General features: G+C 39.8%; 2 protein-coding genes across 3 annotated transcripts in view; one reads left to right on the top strand and one right to left on the bottom strand.

Moving 5' to 3' along the window:
* Positions 1-6,139, top strand: part of myo15b (myosin XVB) — a 55,406-nt gene extending 49,267 nt beyond the window's left edge. Inside the window, 13 exon segments of the mRNA XM_022766011.1 lie at positions 302-374; positions 469-545; positions 647-723; positions 1,366-1,496; positions 1,595-1,689; positions 1,772-1,849; positions 1,947-2,043; positions 3,063-3,211; positions 3,313-3,443; positions 4,081-4,214; positions 4,322-4,455; positions 5,186-5,326; positions 6,053-6,139. Coding sequence (XP_022621732.1) covers positions 302-374; positions 469-545; positions 647-723; positions 1,366-1,496; positions 1,595-1,689; positions 1,772-1,849; positions 1,947-2,043; positions 3,063-3,211; positions 3,313-3,443; positions 4,081-4,214; positions 4,322-4,455; positions 5,186-5,326; positions 6,053-6,139 — 1,404 coding nt within the window.
* A 1,922-nt stretch (positions 6,140-8,061) lies between these two features.
* Positions 8,062-25,889, bottom strand: LOC111237085 (prolyl 4-hydroxylase subunit alpha-1-like). 2 transcript variants are annotated; one of them, XM_022766049.1, is made up of 15 exons: positions 25,504-25,889; positions 24,434-24,520; positions 22,799-22,895; positions 20,624-20,775; positions 20,364-20,501; positions 19,983-20,237; positions 18,679-18,875; positions 18,408-18,584; positions 15,901-15,971; positions 13,737-13,836; positions 13,430-13,483; positions 12,686-12,751; positions 12,534-12,602; positions 11,496-11,592; positions 8,062-11,394 (listed from the first exon to the last, which is right to left on the bottom strand). In XM_022766049.1, exons 2-15 carry the CDS (start codon positions 24,513-24,515, stop codon positions 11,324-11,326), a joined length of 1,626 nt encoding a protein of 541 aa, XP_022621770.1. In that variant the 5' UTR covers positions 24,516-24,520; positions 25,504-25,889; the 3' UTR covers positions 8,062-11,323. The 2 variants fall into 2 exon arrangements, with proteins under 2 accessions (XP_022621770.1, XP_022621769.1); XM_022766048.1 differs by lacking the exon at positions 15,901-15,971 and adding an exon at positions 16,805-16,875 and having other exon boundaries at positions 8,063-11,394; positions 25,504-25,888.
* Between the last annotated feature and the right edge of the window lie 1,804 nt (positions 25,890-27,693).

Here is a 27,693-nt window from a genome sequence, read left to right as displayed (position 1 = left end):
GCTTTTGCATTCGTTTTATGGCTTTTGTGTGGTGTTGACCCGTCTGGGCCACTGCACTGGAGATCATTTACCAGTGTTATTCCATTCATTACTACACTGAGAGATATATGACAAGGTCAGAAGTCGTCACTGACATCCAGAGGGCATCAGGACACCTGTATGTTCTTTTGTATATAACAGCTTGCTATCGAAGTTTCCCAGATATTTAATTTCCTTAGCTGTCAAAGTGAACAACCATGTTAGTGAGACTTCCTGAATAAATAAAATTGAACTAACTGAAGCATGTTTTATTTTCATGCAGGTCCCCATACAGGAGTCCCTCATCCTCTACAATGATCCTGAAATCAATGATTTATCTGTCCAGTGCTTCACGAGTGAGTTCATCCACACTATCCTGCTAACATTCACTGAGACCACTGTTTTGTTTGTTTGTTCCTCCGTCATCCTTCCATTTATCTGCTCCTCCAGACTTGATGCAGTTCATGGGTGACACACCAATGAAGAAGAATAACACCCAGTCAGACTGCCTGAGCCATATCTTACTGGTCAGTGTCATTCACACTGTATATCTGTAAGATAGATGGATTTCAGATAGACTGAGACTTTGACTTTGGGGTTTAAAGAAGAGTTTCTCTGTTCTGTTCAGCTAGGGAAGGAAAAGGAGCTGCTGAGAGATGAAATCTACTGCCAGGTCATCAGGCAGACCACCAACAACCCAACCAAGTGAGTCTCTGACATTTTTATATCATATCAAGCACAAGTTAATACAAACTAATGACAGGAAATAGATTAATTCCTTAAGTTCTGAAAATTCTTAAAGCTGATATACTAATGCTTGGTTGATTTACTTATATATATATATATACACATATATATGTATAAAGTAAGTAGGTTTGAAAGAAGTCATACATTCATTCCACTTCAATCTGCCTTTGTGTGAAGAGAACCCAAAGGTACACCATGCTTTAAACGGATAGTTCGGATTTTTGACGTGGGTTTGTGAGGTACTCATGAATGGTCTTTACATTACCCAAAGTAAATTCTGTTCAGCGCTGTCTTTCTGATTCACTCAGCTGACCTACAGCTGCGGCATAACACAGTGCGCTCCGTGGGTGCACCAGTGCACAGGCATACGGTAGTTCAGCAGTTGTAAAATGTAGTGCTAAAAGAAAGTGCTGCTTTCACATTTTCTGTGATTTTCATCCAAACTCTACAGCACATATACAGTAAACACAGGGTAGAGCAACAGCAGGCGAACATTGAGAACCAAACAGCAAAAATCTTAACCAGCAACAAGAGTATCACTCCAGACTTTCTTCTCACTATTTCTTAGTTATGGTCTGACATTGTGTGTCACCTCCACAGATCCAGCTGTACCCTCGGCTGGCGGCTGCTCAGCCTGATGACCGGGTTCTTCTCCTGCTCTGGTACTCTTCAGCCGTACGTCACACATCATCTACACACCATCTCTCAGGACTACGAGCACCCTTACCAAGGTAGGAGAAACACAAGACAGTGGATACACACTCATATCAGCTGCAAATAACACACACACTCCCACAAAAATGCTAATCTTTCCACGTCTTGCCCTCAGAGCTGGCACACTTGTGTCAGGATAACCTCCAGCGAACTCTCAGTTTTGGCGGTCGCCGTAGCCTCCCCTCAGATGTCGAGATGGAAGCCATTCTGGTAAGTTAATATACACACTAATGCACATGAAAGCAAATCACTGATGATGTATTTCAACTGTTTTTGCTATGGTTTCCTGCAGGCTGGCAAAAACTTTCGCCGTACTCCTCTCCAGCTGCCAGGAGGCGTAGACTTCGCCATCAAGATACGCAGCTTCACTGTAAGATTGATTTAAACCTGCTTTATCTTTGAACAAACCATCTGTCTTTTTGCGTACAGTTAACATCCCTGTGGTTGTTTTTCTTATCTTCCACTAGATGGCAGCAGATGCGGCAGCAGACGTCTGTAAAAACATGGGTATCTCGGAACCCGCAGAGATCAAAGAGTTCGTCATCCTCGCCATTAGACTCAAAGGTAAATTAGATTGATGCTCTATGTACGTGATGTAGTGAAGCGGTGTTAGACTCATATATTAATTCAAAGATGTTATCTTAATTGTTCTTAAATTCTTAGATTAAGATCTTAGATTTTAACTGTAGCTTGTTGTTTACAACAGGCCCTCATCCTGAGTTAAATATATTGATGTTTTTTGGATTTATATGCCTTCCTCCTCCTCCTCCTCCTCCTCCAGCTGATTCAGCAGCTTTTCTACTCTGACTAAAGTGAAATTCTGGAACATCTAACACAAAAACAGATGCTTTTGTCCGTCAAAAGATCAAATTTAAAGGGTCACGTCACTAAAATTACATGAATAAGGTATTTTCTCATGTAACTCCAGTAGCCTACAGTGTTTGTCAGACTTTTTCTGACCAAGGACTTAACCACAAACGAAACTCACGGACCACCTAACTCCACAAACACCCCCCAAAAGCAACAAGGCCCATTACTTCAGCGGAAGCATAGTGAGCTTGCGTGGAAATATTACAGCTGGGAGTTTGAATGATCAGCTACCCGCATCAAGTCGCTTCACCTTGCCTGCTCTGTCCGAGGTTTAATTAGATTTTCTTGTAAATGACCTGATCTTAAGTCACCGCTGCATGATCTTGTCTGTTGTCCGTGTTTTATCGTTAATAGGCTGATAACTGGTGAAATTTAGCGCAGCCCCAAGGCAAGCTAACCGTTAGCTTCATCCACATTTCCCTTCAGATGTAACACAGATCATTTTTGACATAAATCGTAAAAGATAAACCTTAAACTGGCGAAGCTGCATGAGTAGACCGTGTCGCAAAACAGTCGGTTACAGTAAAATGTTTATTAGTGCTGAAAAGGCTCAGTAAGGCAATCCAATAATAACGTGTGGAGTCTGAGGATTTGCTGCTGAAATGTGGCTCTTTCAGAACAACTGAGTGAACCTTTAATGTGCCGCATCAGATGCGAGTTAAACAGATAAAACAACAGATTAACAGATTGGTGTCCTGCTCCTCCTCCGTCAGACGGGTTGGTGCGCCCCCTCCATCCTGAGGAGTATCTGTTCGACTTCCTGCTGGACGACAACTCCATGTTCTTGTCTCTGAGGAGAGTGATGTGGAGGAGCCCCCTGTCCTTCAGGAGCGACCTCTACCTGGAGTTCCACTACCAGCAGGTGACCAGCTCACTTCACAGCAGCTTCTCTAACCACTGCTCCAGCTCCCATCTCACTGTTATCTATGTTATCTGTGTGTGTGTGTGTGTGTGTGTGTGTAGCTCCTGAGTGACTACCTGAGTTGGCGGCTGATGGTTCCTCTGGCTGCAGATGGTTCTCCATCAGTCCAGCACATAGCAGAGCTATCAGCTCTGCAGCATCTGGCTCAGGGACAAGGGAACCCCCCCTCACTGTGAGTCTCAGTCTCAGTAATCCAATACTGATCAATGCAGGACTGTAATATTTGTGGAGACTGGTCCATTGGTTAGCATAGCTTAGGATAATGTCTGGAAGCAGAGTGAAACAGCTAGCCCAGTTAAAGAATACACCAACACTGAAGCAGGAATATAAAACTTTGCGGTTTGAGGGGGAGTTTGTAGCTGGTACTATTTCCTGACAGTGTATCCATCCACCAGGTACAGAGCCAGGCTAGCAGTTTCCCCCTGCCTCTGGTCTTTATGCTAAGCTAGGCTAACCATGTCCTGACTCCAGCTCAAAACTTAACACACAGACAAGAGATTGATATTGATCTTCTCATCTCACTTTTGGAAAGAAAGCAAATTTCCCAAAGTGTTCAACTATTCCTGTAAGGCCCCCAGCGTTGTATACAGGAAGTGCAGTTATAATAATAAACATATAACATCAGCAGAATTTTGGATTAGGATAAATGTATATATTTATATATATTTAAGGAACTGTGACAAAGCCGTGTAGTGTACCAAACTAATATCAGTCGATTATCATTAAACAAATGGCCAAACTCCACCATCATCTAAATATAAGTATGGGTTTTGTTTATTGACACCTGGGTGATTGTGTTTGTCTGTCAGGCCAGAGGTGAAGGAGTACCTGCCCTCACAGGACAGGATCAGCATTAAAGCTGAGGAGATCCATTCACTGTGTCTGCGTCACATACTCACCCTGCAGTCCCTCAGTCCTCAGGACGCCAAGATACGACTCATCAGTGAGTAGCACCTCCTCCTCTCCTCTCCTCTCTTGTTTCCTCTCCTCTCCTCTGCTCTCCTGTTTACATCATAACTGATAATAACTGTATTTGTCTGAATCTTTCAGAGTTCATGAGCACGCTGCCTTTGTTTGGCTCCAACACTTTCTTGGCCCAGAAGGTCAGCCTGCGTGGCTGCCCCTCCCCCTGCGTGGTCAGCATGGGCCCTGAGGGAGTGCTGTTCATTAACCCTAAAACACAGGTACACTCAGCAGTGCGCAACAGTCAACATTGTTTCTAACATTCATAATATTCAAACCTAACCTTTTTCATACTCAATTATTATAAGGTATAAATGTTTAGGCAAAATGTAAATGTAAGGGCATCAATATGTCCTTATTAAGTGTCACAAAGTCTCACATTTTCTTAGTGTAAGGTCTCAGATACCATAAAATTTGACTTTTTATTTTTTCACCAAGAAATGCCAGATTTCTTGTCAAGACTCAGATGAATCCAGAACAAGTTTAGGGGTACAGCTTCACTCAGTGGCAATCCTAGCCATAGAAAACTTTTGGCAGATGCTACAATTTACAGATGTACCCTAAACGCCTCAAAAGCAAGCTATGGAGAGACCTTAGAGCTCACATCATCAGAGGCACTGTGTAGTGTCTTTATGGGAAGTTTAAGGGGTGTTATAGTTGTCATTACAAAATGTGCCACTATGAGGGGCCATTGGGGGCCCCTTTTCCCCTCTGGCGCTTTTCTACACATTTCACATCCATTTCACATTTTCAGGGATTTTGAGTCATTTTTCAGTCAGAAACAAGTTAGTTTGGCAAAGCTCGAATCTCGAGCAGCATTCGGCCTCTGTTGGGACCCAAATCTCTCTCCTGATAATAAAGAAATTCTGAGTGGATAACAGAAGTGTATGACACTAACTGCCCAACATGTAGTATCGTCCGTCTGATCACTGACGTTTCTCTCCCCTGCAGGAGCACGTGTTTCTGATTCCTCTGGCAGATGTGCAGTCCATGAGAACCATCCGCGCCAAGAAACAGGGCAAAATGCCATCAGTCGACATCAATTACGGCAGTTCAGCTCGGCCCACAAAAGTCACCATTCATCTCAAACAGGTAACGACTTACACTTGTAATTACATATTGATTTTGTACAAAAACTTCACACAGTTCCCTGTATATATATATATAGTTGTAATGAGTCCTGAGAGAAACCGTGTGGTAACAGAATGATCCGAAATTTCATCCAGCGTCACATGAAGAATTAGACATTGTTGTCCATAAAAATATTTGTTGAGGCGCAGTGGGAAAAATGTACTAATCGATATTTTTATATGAACAACAGTGTAACATGTCATAGTCTCAGCTCTATTGAGCATGTTAGCATCTGCCTCATCACTGTTTGGTTTTATCGGCTGTAGCTTTAAGTTTTGATTGAGTCTCACAGCTTGAAAGCTGCTGAACATCTTGGAGCATTTAGCAGCTAAAGAGACAGACATTTTTTTGATGAACAATGAATATTGGACTGACATTGGCAGACCCAAATCCATGCTAATGTTGCTAACGTTTGCTGGATGTGTAAAGAGAAAACATTTTGCTAAAACAACCTTGATATCAGGTTTTCAGCTTGTTCCGCTGCCCCCAAGTGACCAAAAAAAATCATTGACTACAGCTTTGACATTGTTTTATCAACCTGACACTTTTTCCTGGCTTTATGGGAACTGGTTGATGCTATGGATTTCATGATATTTAAATTTTAAATGCACTGGTCAAAAGTCAGATAAAATAATCCTGGAGATTTGTGCACACACCTCAAATTTAATGTGCCCCTCTGTCTTCCAGGTGAAAGAGTTGTGCCACATCCTCGCTGTGATAATGGAAGAGTTGATTGGGCCACCAGCCAGCAGCTCTGTTTCCAGTAACCTGTAGACACACACACACACACACACACACACACACACACTATCTCGTTGAGGACTTTACATTTACTAACATTCATTTCACTCTTACTGTAAACTTAAAACACGTCTTCATCTTAAAATGTAATGATTGACATTATGGGGACTTTCTCTTTGTCCCCATAATGTGACTGTGTATGCACACACACGCACACACACACACACACACACACACACACAGACAGACAGACAGACAGACACTTGCACAGTGTGTGAGTTTTTGTTAATCACTGTCTTCTATCACTGACTTTATTTTTATGTACTTTTTTTGTTAATTTATCTTTTGTTTTTTTTTTCGGTGTAACTTGAAAACTGTGTCACCAATATGAACAATGAACATGAATACACAGACATGCTGATGTTATCTTCAGTGTTAGGTTGTCTGAGAGGAAATGATTATACGATTCAGGAGTCACTGGCATAATTCACCAGCTGTTGTATGAATGTCAACCAACGCCTTAAAATTGCTTTCAATGTAAAGTTTGTTCATCATTATTGGACGTTATTGTAATAATATTTTGAGATATACGAGAATAATTTATAAGCATTAAAGATATATGTTGATTTAATTCATCTCATGTTTATTTCTTTTATATTTTCTTATACCGATGCTGCAACAAATGTAACTGATTTTGAGAAAGAAAAGTTTCTGTTTTTTCTGTGGATTCTAAACTTTCTGTTGTAACTTTAAAAGAACTGAACATGATCTTGTCATGTGTGGCATGGCGGTCCAGTGGTTTGCACTGTTGTCTCACAGCCATAAGTTTCTTGGTTCAAAGCTGACATCTGATGCGGGCATTCTATGACATAATATACTATGACATTTTTATGCTTTACTACAAAAATGAAGTGGTGGTACGCTACACCACTATGAGTTTCATCGTTCTAAACACAGTCTGTCTAAATATACCACCTGTGCTTGTCCTGTCTCCTGTCGGCGGTGGACATGGTGGAGGTGAATCCTCTGTGGGGTTTGAACGGAGGATTCAGCACGGCGGTCTACCTGCTGCTCGGCTGTTTCGACATGTCCGTGACGGTGACACCTCGTCAGATTACTGCCTGCCTGAGCCTCGACGAGGACGACACCGACCTCTCCCACTGCACTGACGAACGCCTGAACGCGTCTGATCACCAACAGCAGTTTGAATTTGATCCTTTAACGTGTCAGTGAACTGCAAGCTTGTGTTTACCAAACCGGCTGTGTCTTTGGTTTGAAGTGTCACAGACCAAAGATAAAGATGTAATGTCCATCTCTGCTGGAGCAAACAAGCACAATGTCATCTATTCCTTAACCTACTGTACTAATTACTTTTTGAAGGATTACTTAAGTCTATAAAATGTCATAAAAGAATAAAAATATTTAAAGTGATGTGTTCGTATTACCTATTTTGTCCAATCAAGTCCAAAATATATTCAGTTGTAAAGCCGATTAAAAGGCGCAAGTAGAAAATGTTTGGACTTTTTGTTCGTCAGTTTCAATTTCAATTAATTTTCAATTTTCAATTAATCATTTTAGCTCTTATTTTCATACATACAACTGCAAATACATGAAATTAATTACAAGAAAAAAAAGTACTGTAAAATTACTTGATTACATGTAAAAGTCCTGCATTCAATTTAAGTAAAAGTATGTAAACATAATCAGTAAAATGTACTCAGAGTATTAAAAGGAGAAAATTGATTGATTTCAATGACAGTGAAGCAACAGGGAGAAAAGTAGTTAAATAAAGCTTTAGCCAGGACTAACCAGCTAGCTGTAGCTGGACTTAGCTCTTATTTTGACAGTTTAATTTAATCTTAAATTGTGGTTACTTTGAACTTTTACATGTCATCAAATGTCAACAAGTCAGATTCAGGTTGTAACTTAATTTAGACTAAATGTGTAGTTTTAAATTTGAAAGCAAAGATCAGTGATTAACATGCATCTCATTTGTATCTGAAAAACTTTTAGCATTGATCAAAACTGTCAATCGAGTTGTTGATTGAGAGTAAATTAACCTGCAATTAATTAATTGTTTTGGTTCTAGCTGTGTTTTATCAAATTACAACAAAATAACATCCAGACAACACATATAGAACTTGGCGTCAGGATCCACAAAATGATTTATCGCTGCAGCTCTATGTAACTGTCAAACTCTTTCTTTAAATCGATTGTGAAACTTGAAGAGAGCGTCCAACATTTAGGATGAAATTCTCACAATGTTATGACCAAAAATGACAAATAATACAAAACTTTGTTGTGCATAAATGTGTGAGAATTTACATTTTTTATTTAAGTAAAAAAAACAAAAAAAAAACTCAAGATCACTGTTTTCTCACAGTGCTGAATTTCTTTTGCAGCAGCACTTTATACTTTATTTATCCTGATTAGAAACACATTTTCCATCATCTCATACTGCACAGAACAAATTGACCATGATATTCTTAAATGCTTTTTAACAAAATTATCATTCCAGTGACACAAACAGGAGTTCAACTTCACATACACATTTTTCTGCATTAAATAAAAGTCGTGCTGTGTTTGAGGCCGACATGTTTTCAGTGATTCAGCTCTGAGGTCAGAGAAGGAGTGAAGGAGTGAAGAAGGAGTGATGAAGGAGTGATGAAGGACAGATAATCAGGTGGAGGATGGGTTTTTAAGATTTTTTTTAAGTCTATCACAATAGCCACATGCCCATATGTCCTGTGAGGTGAAACAGATATACCCAAAATTAGCAGGTATAAGTGGGTTTTTTAAACATGGGTAAACCCGCTAATAACAGCCAATTGGCCCCTTTTCCACTGCAAGTTTGTCTTTCTGTTTGGACTGAAGACACACACAACTGCAAGGAGTTTCTACCTCAGACAAAAGCCCGATGTTAGCGTTGTGATGTGGGACTGTTAGGAGAGAGGACATGTTGGACTTCTTTGGTCAACTTATACAGTGGATTCATTTACACACTGAACTCAGACACTCCTATAAAAGTGAATCTAGTGCAATACAGCAAACAGGGAGTGATGTCAGACACAATCCTCAAGTTCAGCTCGAGATAAAATGAGGCTCAAAATCAAGTCAAGGAGATTCACGAGTGTCGTGCTGCATGTTTCACGTTGGTTGACGCAGTATTTACCACAACAGAACTGCTGGTGGCGCTGTACTTAACGCCAGTCGATTGATATGCAGTCATTATTTTAGGTTCAACATTGGTTGACAATGATTGGCTGAATCCACAAAGGTCAGAGCAGCTCAGGTCTGAAGCCTCATCACTATTTAAAAGGTACATATGAGCATGTGACCGTTGTATTTATATAGACTTGAATAAAATCTTCAGTCCACGTCAGGTTTTCATACCACGTTGGGTCCAGACTCCAGATCCAGATGGAGGCTTTTCAAATCATCATTAAAGCAATAGTTTGACATTTTAGCACCACTTTACAATCACACCACCCTTATAAAGGATTTATAAATGATTTATAATTCGGTTCTTAACACTTTATAAATCATAAACTATTATAAACAAGTAATAACACAGTTTTCATAATTGATGCAGGCTCACTATTTGGGAAGATCAAGTTGATGCTTATTACTCATTAATCTTACTAATGAGTTATTGCCATTTATAACTGGTAAAAGGAGCCTTATAGTAACTCATTAATTAATGATGATGTGTTTATAAATGTTTGTAAAAACGAGATGAAGAAACATGAAGATGATGGAGGGAGAATCACATAGATGTGAAGAGTGGGACAAAGAATGGGTGAACAGTTACCCAAGGAAAGGAAGTTTACCACCTGGATGATAAAGCCCTAAAGAAGAGAGCAACCAGCAGAAAGCAGCTCCACTGTGTTAATCTCCACTGTGCACAACAATCTGATCAACAGCTGTGATTAGAATGAGGACGGCTGCTGAGAACATGTCAAGGTCAACAACACTGTCAAGGCCTTAGAGGATGAATCTGCTCATTTTGATAATTTGAAAACAAAGAAAGCTCAGTAAATAATGAGATATGAGGCTTCACAGTACAGATACAAGTGGGTTCACTATTTGGCAAGAAACAGATCACTGTTGACCTTTTTATCTAATATGACTGTGTGCATCTTACAAATTATTTAAGTGTTAACAAGCTAATTAATAAACTAGTTATAAACCAGTTATAAACCATTTATAAATCCGTTATAAGGGTAGTCTTATTGTGGTACTAAAGTGGTACTGACATTTTCAGGAATACACTTACTTGAATCAGAGGAGAGGATCTGTGTGTTAGATACTGTCACACAACCTCTGTAAACCCAGGACCATCTGTTTGTCTGGATGAAGGAGACGTGTTAAAGGGACAGATTCATCTTCAATCCACAAAAACTGAAGTGGAAAAACGACAAATTGAAATTAAAAATAAATTAATTTAAAAATAATCGGGCCCTGACAAACTGCAAATTGATGTTTTTTGTTCAAATTAGATAATGAGTAAGCTTTAGACAGGGTTTCAGCAGGTTCACCCAGTTCAAATTTAAGACCTTTTAAATCCTGCTCCAGAGTAAAACCAGTGCGGACAATACGGCCTCGAATTATTCACCAAGTGATCAAAATTTATTGACATTTACATCACATTTCTGTCAGTATTTCTAATGCCTAATAATATCCTTCATTAATAGTTAATCACGATATGGATAAGCAGCAGGACACGGAGGAAAGACCTGCAGAAACCCTGATCAGAGCCAGGCTAACAGTTTACACAGGTTTGTCAGTCTTTAAGCTAAGCTAAGCTAAGCTAAGCTAAGCTAAGATAACTAGCTGCTGGTTGTATCTTCATATTTATTGTGAAGACATGAGAGTAGCATCACTCTGAACATGTAACTCTCAGCTAGAAAGAACTGTTCTGACACTGATGCTGCGTTCACAGACTGAATTTAAAGGAAAAATTGCAGCGTTCCGTGAAAGCTGATTTACAAAATATCTGAACTTGTGCTGCGTTCAGGCGACAGCAGTTAGAATCAAGATTAAAGGGAGAATAAAAAGATCATTAAAACCTAAAGTGACGCCGGAGCTGCATGTGTTCGACTCTATAAATAAAAGAAACAAGAGGACGTAGTACAGTAGAAAGTACTGGTGGGAAAGAGGGGGTGTAACCAGTCAGCTTTTGGTGGGGGGGGGTGGGGGGGGGCGTCAAGTCAGTCGTCAGTCCGTCTCCTGGAGGCCGCAGCGCCTCCTGAACTCCTGCCCTCGCTCATGGATCCATTTATTTGACACTGTGGAGCCACAGAGAGGAGACAGCGTCAGACGTGCAAGTCTTATGTTGTTGCCTGGCGACAGGTTTCTACGTCACGTGTCAGAGACCTGATGAACTCACCCCACTTGTTTCCCACCAGAACGGGACAGGCAGCGTGTCTGGTCCGATAGTCTCCCTCTCCGCTGGGGTACAGGTTGTACCAGAACACCGCCGTCCCCTGGAGAAACAGAGTCACAGATTCATCCGCAGCTCAAACATGAAGTAACTGCACTTGTGAGGATTTGCCCTCCAGCTGTAAAACGGCTCTCATTAGGGCTGCGACTAATGACTATTTTCATTATTGATTAATCAGCCGATCCCAAAAATATTCAGTTTCCTGTCACATACGTCACTTCAGACTAGAACCTGCAACCTTTTGGCTCTTTTGCTTTTACAGTGAATTAAACATTTAGTCAATTAGCAAAAAAGTTACCAATTCATTTTCTTTTGATGTACCCATTAATTAATCGACTAATAATTGCAGCTCTAGTTCTTGCTATTTAATTTAATCTAATAATATCGTTGATTTTTCTTTTTTTGTTGGTCGGACCAAACAAAACATTTGAAGATGTCACCTTGGAAACTTATTTTTGATTGACTTTTTTCATAAGACATTATTAATTATTAATGTTATTTTGATTTATTTATCTTTCTATTTATTCACATATTTTAAGCTGTTTTTCTGGTCTGTCCTTTTATTCTATGATTACTTTCTGGATTGTTTTCCTTTTAATACCCTACTTTTATTTCTGGTTTTACTCACTTTAATATATCTCCTCTTTTTTAGTATTTTATTATTTTATCTTTATCACTCTTTCATTATCTTTGCTTTCCAGTCTTCGGTGTTTCCTCAGTTCCTGTTATTATTGTCTTATTTGTATTGTTTTTATCTATTACTTGGTCATTTATTGTGTGTGAGTGAAGGGGTGGAGTTGCTTTTTTTTTTTTTATTGGTTTTATTCTGTTAAGCACTTTGTGTTACATTGTTTGTATGAAAAGTGTTATACAAATAAAGTCTGATTGATTGATTGATGAAAGTAAAAAAGGCAATAAAATATATTTTTTAAAAAGAAGCTTATAAACAAAACTAGTTCTTATTTCTAATTCAACTCACTGTACCTTTTTGGGCCAAACAGCAGCTCTTACATCAGTGAAGACTGTGGCGCCCCCTGCCTGTACATCACTCATCTGCAGCAGGAAGGAGCAGAGTGTCAGTGTGTGTCTAAGCTGAGCAGTTTAGAGACATGTCAAACACAGTGAGGCTCACTGACGTAGAGCAGCCAGGTGGCGATTCTGTTTCCTGTCCCCAGCTCCTCAAAAGCGTCCGGTTCGTCTTTCTGCAAAACAGCAACACAACAGGAAACAAGAAACTTTACAGTGGGTCTCAAGCCGCGCAGGGCTTAAAGTAATAAAGAATCCTGAGCCTGAAATGTAGCAAGCATGTGCATAATGTTGCACACGTGCAAAAAAAAAATTTGCACATGTACAATATGTGCTTTGGACCAGTAAGTATGTGCAATGTAACAGACAACCGTAAACAGTACTGCGATACTATAGCAACGTTTAAGTGTTTCCTACCGAAAAACAGATAATGGGAAATAAATAAATAATGGAAAATAAATAAATATTGAAGATAAAAAAAAAATACAGTAACATTGACATCTTTAAAGAACTGGTAAACTGGAGTTAAAAGTGAAATCAAAAAGGCCACTATCACTTACTTCATTCTTTTTGGGTTGTAAATAAAGGAATTGTGAAGGACAGATCATGTTCAGCAATGAACGTGCACACATGTATTTTTTGATCATAGACATGGTCAGTCATTGATGACTGAGTGTCAACTGAAAGTGTCGCTCCCGGTAACGTAGTTGTATGTTGGAATGCACAGACAGCAATTCATGACGAGAGGGCACCTTTATATAAACATGTGGCCCATTAATGAGAGTGAGTGTGTGTTTGGTCATTATGTTAATTGACAACTCCCATTTTCTAAAGGTAAGATGTTTCATATTTACCCGTCCAAAGTCGAAATGAGGCTCGTACTGTCCTCCAACGCCATAGTTTGCCACCTACACACACACAAACACAAACACACGCACACACACACAGAAAGTTAAAAACATATATTAGACTCAATATGAATTGATTTTTGACTTGAGCATGTTGAGCTCTTAAGGCCACCATAGGTTTTTTTATTTTTTTTATTCAAATGTTTACCCAGTACTCTGGATCCAACTTAAATCAATGTATGGCATCTTGAAAGCACATACAGAGTGAATTCATTCATTCATTCATTCATTCATTTAACCAAGTGAGTGTCACCTGCAGGTCCTCAGCAGTGGTGACGTCCAGCCCAGTGATGTCCTCGATCCTCTGGTTGATCGTGTCCACCACCGGATGTTCATACGCTCCGAGCCAGGCACTGAGAAGAGACAGGAGGAGAAAACTCACTGAGCGTCTGCACAATCAGAAACATCACAGGACATCAGTACACACTGAGTCAGAGGGGAGAGAGGTCAGACGTCAGAAGGGTGGCACAGAGGAAAAAACAGCCCAGATAGCAGAATGAAACTTCTGGCCCAATATATGGCTGAGTCCTCAGCCTGAGTCTGGGCAGACTCTGGCTTGAGTTCTGGTGGTTCCAGCTCAGCCAGAAGATTTTTTGTATGTGCACCAGAATTGGTCAAGATTTGGAAGTAGCATCTAACAATCATGCTATAAATGGCCCAGATGTAGGCCATGTAACCAGGTGTATACACATATACAAGAAAACGAGCATGTGGCCCAAGTATGGGCCAGATTAATTTTGCTATCTGGGAGAGGGAAGCAGGCAGAGGAGAAGATTTACAGTGAGGTTTATTTACAGTGAACACAACAGAAAGAACTGTCAGGACTTCACAAGAGCCAGGTGTGTTAAGTAAAATATCTAGTTAAAGCTCCATATTCTCCTCTTCTCCTGTGTTTTATTTGAAGTGTTGATCCATAAGAATATATATTTGTAGTTTTAAGAACCAAAAACCATCTCAATGTAGTTTTACATCTCCTCTCTCAGGCTTCTCTCTGGAGATCTAGAAACAGGTCAGTGAGCCAATCAGAAGAGAGGAGGCACTGAGCCTCTCTTTTGATTGGCTGACTGTTTTCTAAGTGATCCAATAAAAATATAGCATATTTCAGGTAAACACCAAATTCAGCAAGGTTGGATGGTGGGTCCAGGTGGGCGGAGCTTGGTGAGTGCTTTGTTGTGAAATGACAAAGTTCCAGAAGTCCTGATGGCTGTTTTTAAGGCTCAGTTTCTGAATACAGGCTGTGTGCATTTCTCTGTGGACTGAGCGCTTTGATACTTTCACAGTATTAATATAGAACCTAGACCTGATCTATAATCAAACAACACATGGGCAGAGACCTTTAGACTATATGGACCTTTACATATACATTTACATTTTACAGACAAAATTTGTGCTGCGTAACAATTTTCCTGGCAACACTTTACTTCATCCAAAGCAGGAGAAAGAGCTGAAGTTAAATGATTTGAAAACATCTTCATCGCTACTCCTCCATCACTGGTTAACATGAGGTCTAATCATGAAGCTGAGGGGCAGCAGCCCGGAGCCACATGTTCACCTCTGACATTATCAAAGGACAAGACATGAAGTTTAATGCTGGTTTCTGGTGGACAGCGGTGACTCATATTATATGGATGACATCATAAAGAGTCACACATATGACAAGAAAGTCCAGGTTAATCAGAAAACTGTAGAAACAGTAGAGAGAGATTATGTGTGTTAAAAACAGATGTATTTATGTTTATCAGCCCTTCTGTTTCGGTTTGAATGAGTCTACAGATTTCATTAGAGGACAGAGGCAGACTGATGCAGCATTGTAGTGCAGCAGGTAACTGTAATAATCTTTCAAATATGGATACAAGGCTCAAAATTGGTGTGTTTAAATTTCAAAAGGCCGCCATTTTCCAAGATGGCCACCACTTCTGGCATAGAAAACACATATTTTGCCAGAGTTTTACTATAGATTTGAATTTGCAATTGAATCCCATGTTTTTGATTATGAGGATGTCAAATTCACCATTTTTAATGTCAGTTAAATATTATTTTGAATAATTAAAATTATTTTCATGCTGACTTTTAATTTGTAATATGTAGGTAAACTGTTGATGTTTCATTTTTTACAGTGTACAAAATTTCACCTTCTCCAATGTTAAAATGATTTGCCACCTAGATCATTCATGTGGGAAAATTGTGGGTGAATTTATTGCATAAAATTACATTTCCTTCAGCCATGGTGGCCATCTTGAAGAGGATTTGTGCCAAGTTTAATACATGTATCCACATGTGAAAGATGAAGTTGCCTGCTCCGCTACTAAGAGGAGGTGCTAAAGGACTGATCCAGACTGATCCAGATCTGAGTGTTTCTGGGGTTTGACGCACACACAGCTGCAGCAGCAGTGTCACTGCAGCCATCCAGCTCTTACCTCTTGGAGACTCTGTAATGGGCCGTGGTCAGTTTGCCTGTTTGAGGGTCATGCACCGTGGCACGTCTGAGCTAGCTCACCAATCATATTATATTACACAGAGAGAGAGAGACAGAGGGGACAGAGAGGAGAGAGAGGAGAGAGAGGAGAGAGAGGAGAGAGAGGCGGGTCACTCGCTGACACAAAGCTGCTGCCGTCAAGGAAGCAACAGAAGTTAGACTGTACATTTATTTTTAAATTTCTAAAATCATGTTTTCACTTTGTCATTTTGATATATTGAGTGAAGATTAATGGGCAAAAATTTAAAAGGTCTGAATACTTCCTGAAGCGACTGTATGACTACACTGTCTGTGAGACCAAGAGCAGGGCTCTTATTCTGAAAGAAAATCTCTTAAAAAAAAGTATATTCTCAGTCTCTGATTTGTCCAGAGTCTTCTGCTGCCTCCTTGACAAAATAAAAGAGAGTCAGACATTGAAATCTTTGACTCTTTTTCCTCCCTCAAGTGGAAAAAAGAAGTGGTTTGATTCTTGGCAGGAGCAGATCGTGTTCACATCACAGTTAGTTCATCGAGTCTAGACCAAAGAGCCAAAGCATTTCAGAGTAAATGTATAAAAAAAGTAATTTACATTCTTAAAGGGCTGGGACTGCTTCAATCAATAATGATTGAAAGATGAAACGTTACACTGGTAAAAACAATGACATTACAGTGAGCAGACTCTCCTTTTCCTTTGTTTTTGTCTTGCACCTAACTGGGGCTGGACCTGCTCAACAGTAATCTTGTTTGCTTCATGTTTCTGCTCTTGCCAGGACACAGAGGGGGGAGGACAGGGAGGGGGGTTCAGAGACGGGAGAGAGCAGGAGGGGTGAGACGCAGACGCCCCCTCCTGCTCTGACATCTCTTACCTCTTACTGATGCGGTAATGGGCCGTCTCCAGCACACCGGTTATGGGGTTGGAGATGGTGGCTCGACGGAGCTGTGGAGCCAATCGGCTGACAGTTACAGGGAGACACACACCGACTCCCTGAAGCACTGACTAACACCGAATGACAGACTGTGTGTGTGTGTGTGTGTGTGTGGGGGAGGGGGGGGGTCTGTTTTAGGGCTGCACAATTAATTGAAATATTAATTGGAATATAATCAAAACCTCAATATGGCCAAGTATAACATCCAAATGAAAGGAGCTGCAATTTTTTGGTAAAGGTAAAATGTGTCACATTGTCGTACATTGGTAGCACCGTAAGTGTTGTGGTGCTACAGAGACGCCCCGGCCTACAAATCACATTCTCCAGATGTAAAAGAAAAATATTTTTTTGGTACAAGACCAACAAAAATCACATCGTCATCATTTTTATATTTTTTTCAGCGAAAAAGAGAACGCAAAAACGATCACTCCAACTGAAATCGCAATATAATTTTTTTTATCGTACAGCCCTAATCTTTTTCAGTAATGTCACAAAACAATGACCTGCGTTTACTGCTGGAATATTTATTAACTGACCGGGTGAAGGTCGAACTGACACAAACATCATATCTTTATAAATACTGCAGCAGTAAATGAGATTTAACGTGAATCCTGAAACACCTCACCATGTAGTCATGAGTTTACAGTCATGAAAGATATTTCACAGCAGAAGAAAACACATGCCAGTTTTCAGCAGACAAAAACTTTGGGTGTGAAGTCAGATAATGTCCAGTATGAGCTGACTATGTTGAAGTACTGATGATGAATTAGTGCTGAATTGACAGTGGCAAGAAAAAGTATGTGAACCCTCTGGAATCACTGGGTACAGACAGACACTTTAGGCTCTATCTCACACCTGGCACAAAGCACAACGCAAGTGTCTTTGCTAGTTTCAGACCAACGCAGTTGTCATTTTCTTGTCCGGTGCCCACGTTGTTTAAATAGCAAATACACTTGTGTCTTTCTGAGCACCCATTGGTGTGTTGGTCTTAAAATGAGGTGTGGTCAGGCGCATTGATATCTTGAGGCAGCGGAAAGTGATTGAACAACAAAAACCGGGTCTGAAGCCAGTTTCTTATTTTAAGGGCGCATTGTCAAGACAGTAATATGTGCCTACACAGGCGCAACGTGGCTGTTACGCAGAAGGAGAGTGTGCTTCAGACGCTTGGATCAGTCAAATGGAACATTAGAGTACAGCCTCAGAGGGTCTGACAATTCTTTGTGGCGTATTGTGTGTTGCACAGTGTTGCCATGTGTCATGGATGAGACTCTGCAGAGAAGCTTCTTTCTTACTACCTGGTGAATCCGCCAGTTTCCACTTCGTACCTAAATTTGCCAACAGGTTTTCCATAGTTCAAACAGACTGACCATATTCTAGCACAAATTTATAAATAAATGGAGATAATTTCAAAGGGTTCTTTTACTTTTTCTTGCCTGTCTGAAGACAACATGGAGGGAGCTTGTATCAACAGTGAATGAAAACAGGAGCCGCCTCCAGACTCTTCACTCCTCGCTCTGACTGCTGAGCTGCTGTCGGAACTTACCCTGGGTTTGGCGAGCTCTTTGACCTTCTCCAACTCTTTGTCCGACACAATGTTGTGGTAGCGGACGATGAGGGGGCGGTCCCACTCGTCCTCCTGCTTCACCGGACCGATCACGTACCTTGGGTGGCGGTTGTTGTCATAGTAACGGCAGAAGAGGCGACTCTGCCTGCGAGGAGTCTGACAGGAAGACGAGCAGAGTGATCATCATAACATCCGACAGACTGAAGAGTGTGTGTTTGTGTGTGTGTGTGTGTGTTTTCGCCCTCCTCACCATCCTGATGCCCTCGCCTCGACACAGCTTCTCGTACTTCTTCCTCTCGGGCAGGTAGTCGTCATGTTGACCCTTGGCCTCCCTCCTCTGCCTCCCGTCAGCCCCCTCCCCCTCCTCTCTCTCCTCCACCTTCTTCTGTTTGGCCAGCTGGTACTCAAAGTACTTCAGGTTCCCGTTGGCTCGCTGGTGTGTCGCGTCTAAACTCACAAAATCATATTAACAGTCAGTCAGACATTAAAGGACAGAAGTCAGTTCTCTCATCATCATGGGGTTACATGCAGCAAAGGACCATGGGTCGGATTCAGCCCAGTGACGCCGCAATAGGGGCCAAGTCTCAATGGTACGTGCTCTACCAGGTGAGCCACCGAGGCGCCCTTATATGAAGTTTTTAATCAAACTGTTCCAACTGACGGAGTGAATATGATCCCACAGTGATGCAGGCAGAACATTTGCTGGTTCCAGCTTCTCAAACATGAGGATTTGCTGCTTCTTTATCATCATATATAAAAAAAAATACATTTTTTATACTGTTGGTCAGGTTAAAATTGCAGATTAATCAATGACAAAAATAAATCAGCAGTTGCAGCCTTAGTCTGGAAAACAATGGATTATGGTCTGGTATAGCATAGGAACTACTGGGCCTTCCTTTACCAAAGGAAAGGAGAAATGCTGTCTCACAATTCCTTGCTACAGCAACATTTAAAGCACCGTTGTAGTTTCACCACAGCAGACCCACATTAGTTAGTTCATTATTTCTATTTATTTATTATTTTAATGGCTCAACTTTCTCTATTTGTATTTTCTTTCCTTCTTATTTCAACATTTCAATCCTGTGTGCTTTGTTTCTGTGGTTAAAGGAGGATTTATCGTCCACGTGTTATAAATTAAGTTAGTTAAAAAAAGCTTACTGTAAGTGCAGTCAGATACTTTTTCTAAGTCCTCATGAATCTCCTTCACATCTTTGACCTTATGCTTTCCATCGAGGTCAAGGAGAAGAGGTTAGAGAGATTATTTTGACTTTTCGACTGCAGCCTTCATCTGACAGCTTTAGTCTCTAATTACATTAAAGACTGAGATTTTTTTTTTTAAAACCCAGCTGTTGTAAACATTTTTGGTTTGGAACCTCTCTGCACAAACATTTTTGAAAATGATCTGAAAACTTCTACTGTTTCTGCTTGCAGTAGAAGTCTGAGCCTCTGCTGAGAGTATCTTCTGGACTATTCACCACCTGTTCATCTGATCACTGTTTGGATGGTTACTATAAACAGAGGTGTTGTCTCTCTGCTGGGTGTATCGGTACCAACCGAGCTCCAGCAGCCTCTTGGTGAACTCCAGCGCTCTCTCTAGCGCCCCCTGTTGGTAGACCGAGTAGCTCAGGTAGTCCAGGATGGTGACGGCGTCCACAGTGCTGGACGTCTCTCCTTGGTCCAGCTGCCTCAGGGCCTGAACCATCCACAGCTCTGTGTGGTAGTAGTCCGCCTCTGAGTACGCCACCTTTCCGAGGTCGTAGCAGTCGTCCACCGTCAGAGCGGTCTGGTGTGAGGTGGCTGAGGACGAGCCTGAGCAGGCAAGAGAGGGGGAGAACGACAACTTTTTATAAATTCTTATTTAGAAGAACAAGGTGAATTTAGTTCCTGGCTCCAGACAGTATTGGTGGTTGGTTGGTTGGTGCTGGTCGTGCTGACCTGGCAGCTCTCCGGTGGAGATGGTGTTGGTGTCCAGCTGGTAGGTGTCCTGCAACCGCATCAGAGCTTTAGCAGCTCCGGTCTGATCATCATCGTTGGGGAAGTGCTGCCTCTGGATGGTGAGGTTAGAGATGAACACTGAACACACACACGGACACACACACACACAACACAATATAATAAATAAATCACTTTTCTGACAGTTCAATAGGCAACATTTGTAAATATTGTAGTGTGTGTGTGTGTGTGTGTGTGTGTACCATCAGACATGTCGGTGAGCACCAGACTCTCCAGCTCCCCCCACTCAGTGTTGAGTCTCTTCATCAGTTTGAAGGCGTTCACCGGGTGTCCCAGGAAACCTTCAGGGTCCTGAGTGGCTGCAACTGAGAGGACGTCCAGTTTATCAGCCCATCTACACACACACACACACACACACACACACACACACACACACACACACACACACACACACACACACACACACAGTTAAAGTTTGTTAAAACTTTGAACCCCACTGAAGCAATTAGCATCAAAACTGCTCTGAGTCAAATCTGACCTCAGGTAATTCTACCTGCCCAGTCTGACCAGTGCAGATGAAACTGATGACACTGATTAATTCTGCCTCCTCTCAATTACAAACACTCAAGACAAATCAAACCAGTGACACACTAAAGAAAAACTAGAATCACCTCCTCATGGTTGTCTGCCTCCTCCACTCTGACTAGTTTCAGGTTACATCCCTGTTCATCCAGTCATAGAAAATATGAACCATTTGTATGAAATGTTGTCATAATTGCTGTGTGAAGTCTTGAGTAATGACTAAAAAGTGTTTTGTGAGGTCACACTGACCTTGACCTTTGACCACCAAAATCTAATCAGTTCATCCCTGAGTCCAAGTGAATGTTTGTGCCAAATTTGAAGAAGCTCTGTCAATGTGTTCCTGGCATATCATGTCCACGAGAATGAGACCCAACCCGAAAAAGTTATGGTTCCTGCTCTGACTGTCACCGGCACAGAAGGAATAAAAAACATTTCCTGTTGACAGTAACTTGTAAGTACAAGTCCCTGGCTCAGCCTGGTTCTGTCCAGCAGGATTTAAGTGATATTAAAGCTGTTTAAACACGATCAGACCCAAGTGAGAGGAACTTTACTGATTTCTCTTATGATGTTGTTTTTTCTCAGCACATACAAATGTAGACGAATCCAACCACAAAGATTTTCTTTATAGTACTTCCTGAGTCAGACCACAGTGATTTATCTTTCATATCTAGGAACCTTTTTGAGTCGAAGCCTCCTCCAGGGAAACGTTGTACTTTCTTCCTGGTTGCAACCAGTGTGTACAGTCTGGCACCAGACAAAAGACACATTAGTGAAAGTTTTCCTGAAACACTATCGCCTTGTATTGTCTGCAGTGTGTCTGACGTGTGGTCTGTGGTGGAGCTGTGGCTGCAGGTTAAAACAAGCTCTGTTAACTGCTGCGTTTGTTGGAGGTTTATCAGAGCTTCCGCATCAGACGCTGCGTCTGAACATATGCCCAACCCTTCATTTAAAGTTTTGTTTTTTCTTTTTTTTCTTCTTTGTTTACAGGCGTAGTCACTATTGTCTCCTCTCTGCATGTCTGCTGTCCTGTGTTTTTGCAGGTTGTCATTTTGTCTGTATGTCCACAGCTTTTCATCACACAGTGAATATCTGCTAGTTTTTCAAAGCACAGGTATCACCTGCACCTGAGCTTTTAAGATATTCAAAACATTTAACATGTTGAAAATCTGACTTCTGTCAAGCCCCAGGAAGGCGGGACCTCAGGCCACACCTGAACTGATAAGAGACCTGGATCAGGCCTTGCTCAGCCTCTTCCTCTGTTTGCTGTAGCACATTGAGTTGAATATGATATTAACTGAAGTTGTGTTTCCTGAAACTGACTGTGCTTCTGATGCATTATTCGAGTAAGTCCATGATTTTTGATATAGTTATTGCTGCTTCTTTGTTTAGATTAAATAAATTCTTGACATTTGTTATAATGATTGCAATTCCTTTGTTTGATAGTAAAGTGCCTTGATTAGAATTATTACCACTGTTTATTGATTATATTTCCATTTGTCAAGCCATTGAAATCACCTGTAGCAGTCAACTGCCTGTCTGAATGGAATAAACTGTTGAAAGGCTCTTCTCTGGTCCTCATACTTTGACTGGTGTGCCAATGCAGAAGCTCTTTGGATAACCCAGCAATTACAAAGTAAAATTTCTTTCACTTACTCTAAATAATCTCACAGTTTTCCAAAGGGACTATTTCTGAATGTAGTACATTAAATATAATATATATGGAAAGATTTCACACACAATCCAGGCCTTGGAAAATTTTGCTGAAATACTTTCTCATCTAACTTTTCATGAATCCACCTGCTGAACGACAGAATGTCACCAGACAGGTGTCTCACCTTTTGATCTGCTCCAGCTTGTTCTCCTCTGCTCTGATGTAGTCCTTCAGAGAGGTGACCAGGTCCTTCTCTGTGAACAGCAGGTCAGTCATTTGGCCTGGGAACACACACACACACACACACACACACACACACACACACACACACACACACACACACACACACACACACACACACACACACAGATCAGTTTATAGCTACAGCATCAATCGTCTTCATTCAAGTGTCATTGAACTCAAAATGGTAATAAAGGGTCAGTTACAGTCTAGTCTAAATTACCAATAATATTTAATATTTTTCCATTTAGGTATGAATGATCATTTTAATCATCATTTAATTTGTACATTGTTTTGTTTGTTTTGTTCTACAAAGAGTGTAAAATACAAATATAATCAGTTTACAGTGATGAAAGACGAAAATATTAAGGCTGCAACTACTGATTATTTTCATCATTAATTAAATATTCTGAAAATAATTAAAAATGCCTGTTAGAGTCTCCCATAGTCTAAAGTGCCACCTTCAAAAGTCTTATTTCAGTTTAAAAGACATTCGTTTTACTATCACGTGTGACCATAAGAAATAAAACCTACACTTCTAAAACGCTGGAACCAACCAGTAAATATTCAGAATTTTTGTTTAAAAATTACTAAAATGATCGATTATAAAAATTCTTTATTAACAATTAATAATGGATTAATCATTTCAGCTCTACTACCATCTTTCACCATGGAGGTGAATGGAAATTCTGTTGTTTTTTGTTTTTTTTTTACTTATAACTTCTAACTTTTACTCCACTACATTTAAAAGATAAATATTGTACTTTGGACTCCACTACATTTCTATGAAGTACTTTTACTTTGAAGCAGAGCTTTTAGTCAGTGAATTAATTTTATTTTATTTTGAAAAATGTGATAGACCATACACTGTGTTCATCACGGGAGAAAAACCAATCACAGTCAACTCCTCCGCTGTCAGTCATGTTGTGCTGCTGCATGTTTGACCAGCTCAGTTTGAACCTGTCAGTGTCCTAATGATGCTGCGTTAGATAAAGATGAGGCAGAAGATTCTTCACCAGAGACCAGGGTCTGATCTGAAGTCTGTGTTTGAAGGTTTACAAATAAAGAAAGATTCCTTTAGTTTGATGTGTTTGCTGTGTTTACCATGACCAAACTTCATCACTGACTAAAAAAATGAGTTGTCCAACTTGAGAAAACACAAATAAACCTTTAAACAGGCATCTTGTAGTAGTTGCTGTTCTTTTGTTGATTCAGTTGTATTTTTATGTCTATTTCTACAGTCTTTGTATCATATTCTACAAGCTGTTTATTCTCCAGGTTCTACAGTCAGTCAGTCAGTTAGTAGGTTGTGTAAATGCGGAACAATACAACAATATGTTGACATAAAAAATGTACTTTTGAATACTTAATACTGTTTAAAATCAAGTACTTCAGTACTTTAACTCAAGTAAAAATCTGACTGAACAACTTCCACTTGTGTTGAAAGAATATCTGACCAGTAATGGAGCTGTGTACTCTGTCGACCTCTGGATAAGACTGAGGAAAATGGGTAATTTAATAAGCAGACAAGTGGAAGTATCAGTTAACAGGAGGAAGAAGAAAAACTGGTTTTACTCACCGATGGAGGTGAAGAAGTCATTGTGAGCCGAGGATGAAGTGACCAAGACGCAGTGGATCAACAACCACCAGCAGACAGCCATTCAGCCTACAAAGAGAAACACATGAATACAGACAGCAATACCATGAGGGAGTATTAGAGCTCAAACAGTTGTATTTGATCATGGATTGATCATCACAGTTAATTAAGAAAAATAAAAATAATGCTCTGGGTTCAGCTTCTTCAGTGTGAGGAGTTTCTGTTTATTACTGAATATCTTTTGGACTGAACATATTGTAATTAATCAAAAAAAAGATTTGTAACAAAAATAATTATTAGTTGCAGCTGTATCAAAGATTAAAATAAAGATCTAAGAAAATCCCATATTATTACAAAGTAGTTAAAAAGATATAAAAGTTATATTTACATGGTAAGTTATATGATAATTTCGACTTACTATCTCAAAATATTTTTGTTTTAAGTTTAGTCTTTTTGTCTGTCATTCCTTAATTCCACCACTTGTTTTTTTCTCTTTTCTTTACACAAATGAGCTTCCTCAAATGTGTTTTTTTTTTTACTTACATTAAAACTTCCCATACCCCTGCAAACACAACACAAAATCCCTAAATAAGTACTTATTTTTCCTGTTATTAGTATATTTGGACAAAAAGTGTTTTTTTTATTTATGAGAGAATTCGATCGAAACTAAGTTTTATTTTTCTCATCTTTCAGGTCTGTTTGCAACTTTGAATGAAGCTGAAAACACAGAATGTGAAGACAAGACTGAGCAGCAGTAACACTTGTCCCAACATAACCCACTGACCTGTCCAGGAATGTCTGAACTGGGGTGGGGTGGGGGTGGGGGGGTCAAATATTAACTGGGAGGACAAAAAAAAGACATATGTGAAGGTCTAAATGAAAAGGTGAGGGCTGATTTAATGTTACTACCGGCCGTGACGTAAAGTGGTCGCAGGAGCCGAGAGAAATTTCTAGATAAACCGACCTCTACGACCCACAAAGACAGTTAGGTAAATATCATCCAACGTTGACCAAAACCGTCACAAACAACAGACGACAGAGGTTATTTTTACCGTGTTAATTCCCAGGGAGAGCCGTGAAAACAGGAAATATCACGTCCGTGTCAAACACAGTCTAAGACAGCTCAAATCCCTTCTTCTGTTGCTCCCGAGTCCAGCAACGACAAATCCACAACAAACTGTTTCTTTTCTTCTTCTTCTTCGTCAGCTTCTTCCAAAATGGCGGCAAAGAGTGCGTTACCGCCACTTGCTGGACTGGAATGCGGATCAGATAAGAAGTTGGGAGTTCATTAACATTGGACTAGTTCAAGAAAGGGAGTGGATATTTAGTTTTTTTAAGGACGACAGGAGTGGAAAAACTCATTTCGAATGGATATAAAGAGAGAGTAAACTGTAGGTGGCAGTAATGCGACACTTTGGATGCCAACTGCCGTAAAACACCGTAGAAGAAGAAGAGGAAGTACCTTCGCTTTGAACTCGTTAACTGTTTGTCATAATCCAGCTAAATACAAGAATTTAACCAACCCCAACCTCAAAAACCAAGATGGCTGCCATCCACATCAACAGAAGTGAAAGCTGTTTATTAGCTCCTCATTCTTATTTGTGTCTCACTAAATCAGTTGTACACACAGTATTGTTCAACTTCTACCCGTATCTTAATGAAGAAGTTATGATTGTTTCCTCCATTGTTTTAATAAGATGAAATGGAAAATGTTTTGACAAATAAAACATTTGGGGGGAAAAAACAATTCCGCACCCTGCACTCTGCTCCCAGTATATTGAGGGGAAAAGGAGCCTCATCAGAGCCTGTAATATCAATATAATTGTATTAATACTTTATTTAATTTCCCCTCATTAAGACCTCATGGTATGAATTAAGTTATGGTGTTGATTTTTGGTCAATGTTAAGAGGTATTTACCCATTAAAAACTATTTAAACCATGCATTTGATCAATTAAAAATATGTCAATAACATTTACAATCCATTAGTCAGTCCCTTGAAATAAATTAGTTTCATAGTGTCTATAGCTGGTGTAAAAATTTGACATCTATCAGACCACGACTGTAAGCATAAACCACAGATAGTCACGGTGGGTAGGTTTATTGTAAAGGTGCATCTTATTAAACATTGATCAACAGTGCAAAACAGAGCTTTCTGTTCAGTGACCTCCTCCGTCAGTGACACAATCTTTGGTGCAGGTGTCACTCAGGTAAAGTATAACGCCAGTTTACACAGAAAACAGATAAAAACCCTACAGGTTCTACATCGTCTTATCAAGCAGTCATATTTACAATACGTACAAATATTGTACACATATCGCAGCTGTTGGTGTGTCTGAAAAGCCGAGGTTCATCTGATAGTTTGGTTAAAACAGGCCATAAAGAAGAGTACGGTGTAAAGTTTGATCTCAGACACAAAGATTAAAGTGTGTTCATCGATTTCATTGTGCAAAAATACATAGTGCTTGTATGTGTTTGTTTGTTTGTGTGTGTGTGTGTGTTATTATTATTATTGTCCATGTGTCTGTTTTATAGAAAAATCCTGAGGAAGAAGCTGCACAACTGTTATACATGTATAATAAGATCAATCTGTGAGGATCAGTGACGTCCTGCAGGTATTTAGTGATCCAGTGCTGTAATTTTAATTTCATGATTAGCTATATCCCCCCGAAATACCTTCAAAAACATCAAGACAGGTAGTTTCAAAAGTCCAACTGCAGCTCCTACGTGTTTCTTTGTCTCCTAAGTACGATAGAGTATTAAGGTCACTGTTAGGAACAAAAATTGAGATAAAGTTGAAATAGTTAAAAAGTCAAAATGTAATGTGAAAAAAAGTCAAAATGATAGGAAAAAAAAAAACAAATTAACCAATTGATTTTGTGAGCAAAATGTCGACTTTTTCAGAGAATTACTGTAATATTTTGTTGAAAAAGTCACAATGTTTTATAAGTAATGTTGCAACACTGAGAAAAAGTAATTTGGTTTTGAGAATTAGACGAAAAAAAGCTCAATTATTTCATGAAATAAAATGTGTATTTATGAGAAAAGTCTAATATTTTGAGGTTAAGTTGTGATTCTGCAAGAGAATTGTCCACTTTTGAATAAAATTGTTTACAAAAAGTTGTAATATTTTAAGAATAAAGTAATAACTTTTTTAGAATAACATTGTAAAATTTCAAGAATAAAGTCGCAATTCTATGAGACAATAGTTAATTATTTCAGGAAAAAAAACTTTAACATCTG

Source organism: Seriola dumerili, unplaced genomic scaffold (genome assembly GCF_002260705.1).
Source record: "Seriola dumerili isolate Sdu_G_001 unplaced genomic scaffold, Sdu_1.0 BDQW01000807.1, whole genome shotgun sequence".
NCBI lineage: Eukaryota > Metazoa > Chordata > Actinopteri > Carangiformes > Carangidae > Seriola > Seriola dumerili.
Note: the sequence above shows the minus strand (reverse complement) of the source record. Positions and strands in the feature narration are given on the sequence as shown.

Coding starts and splice junctions, on each gene's coding strand:
- LOC111237085 (XM_022766049.1), bottom strand. CDS start 24,515: ATGGCTGTCTGCTGGTGGTTGTTGATCCACTGCGTCTTGGTCACTTCA. Junction 22,896..24,433: donor TGACTTCTTCACCTCCATCG/GTGAGTAAAACC, acceptor GTGTGTTCCCAG/GCCAAATGACTGACCTGCTG. Junction 12,752..13,429: donor CTCATTTCGACTTTGGACGG/GTAAATATGAAA, acceptor GCTGTTTTGCAG/AAAGACGAACCGGACGCTTT.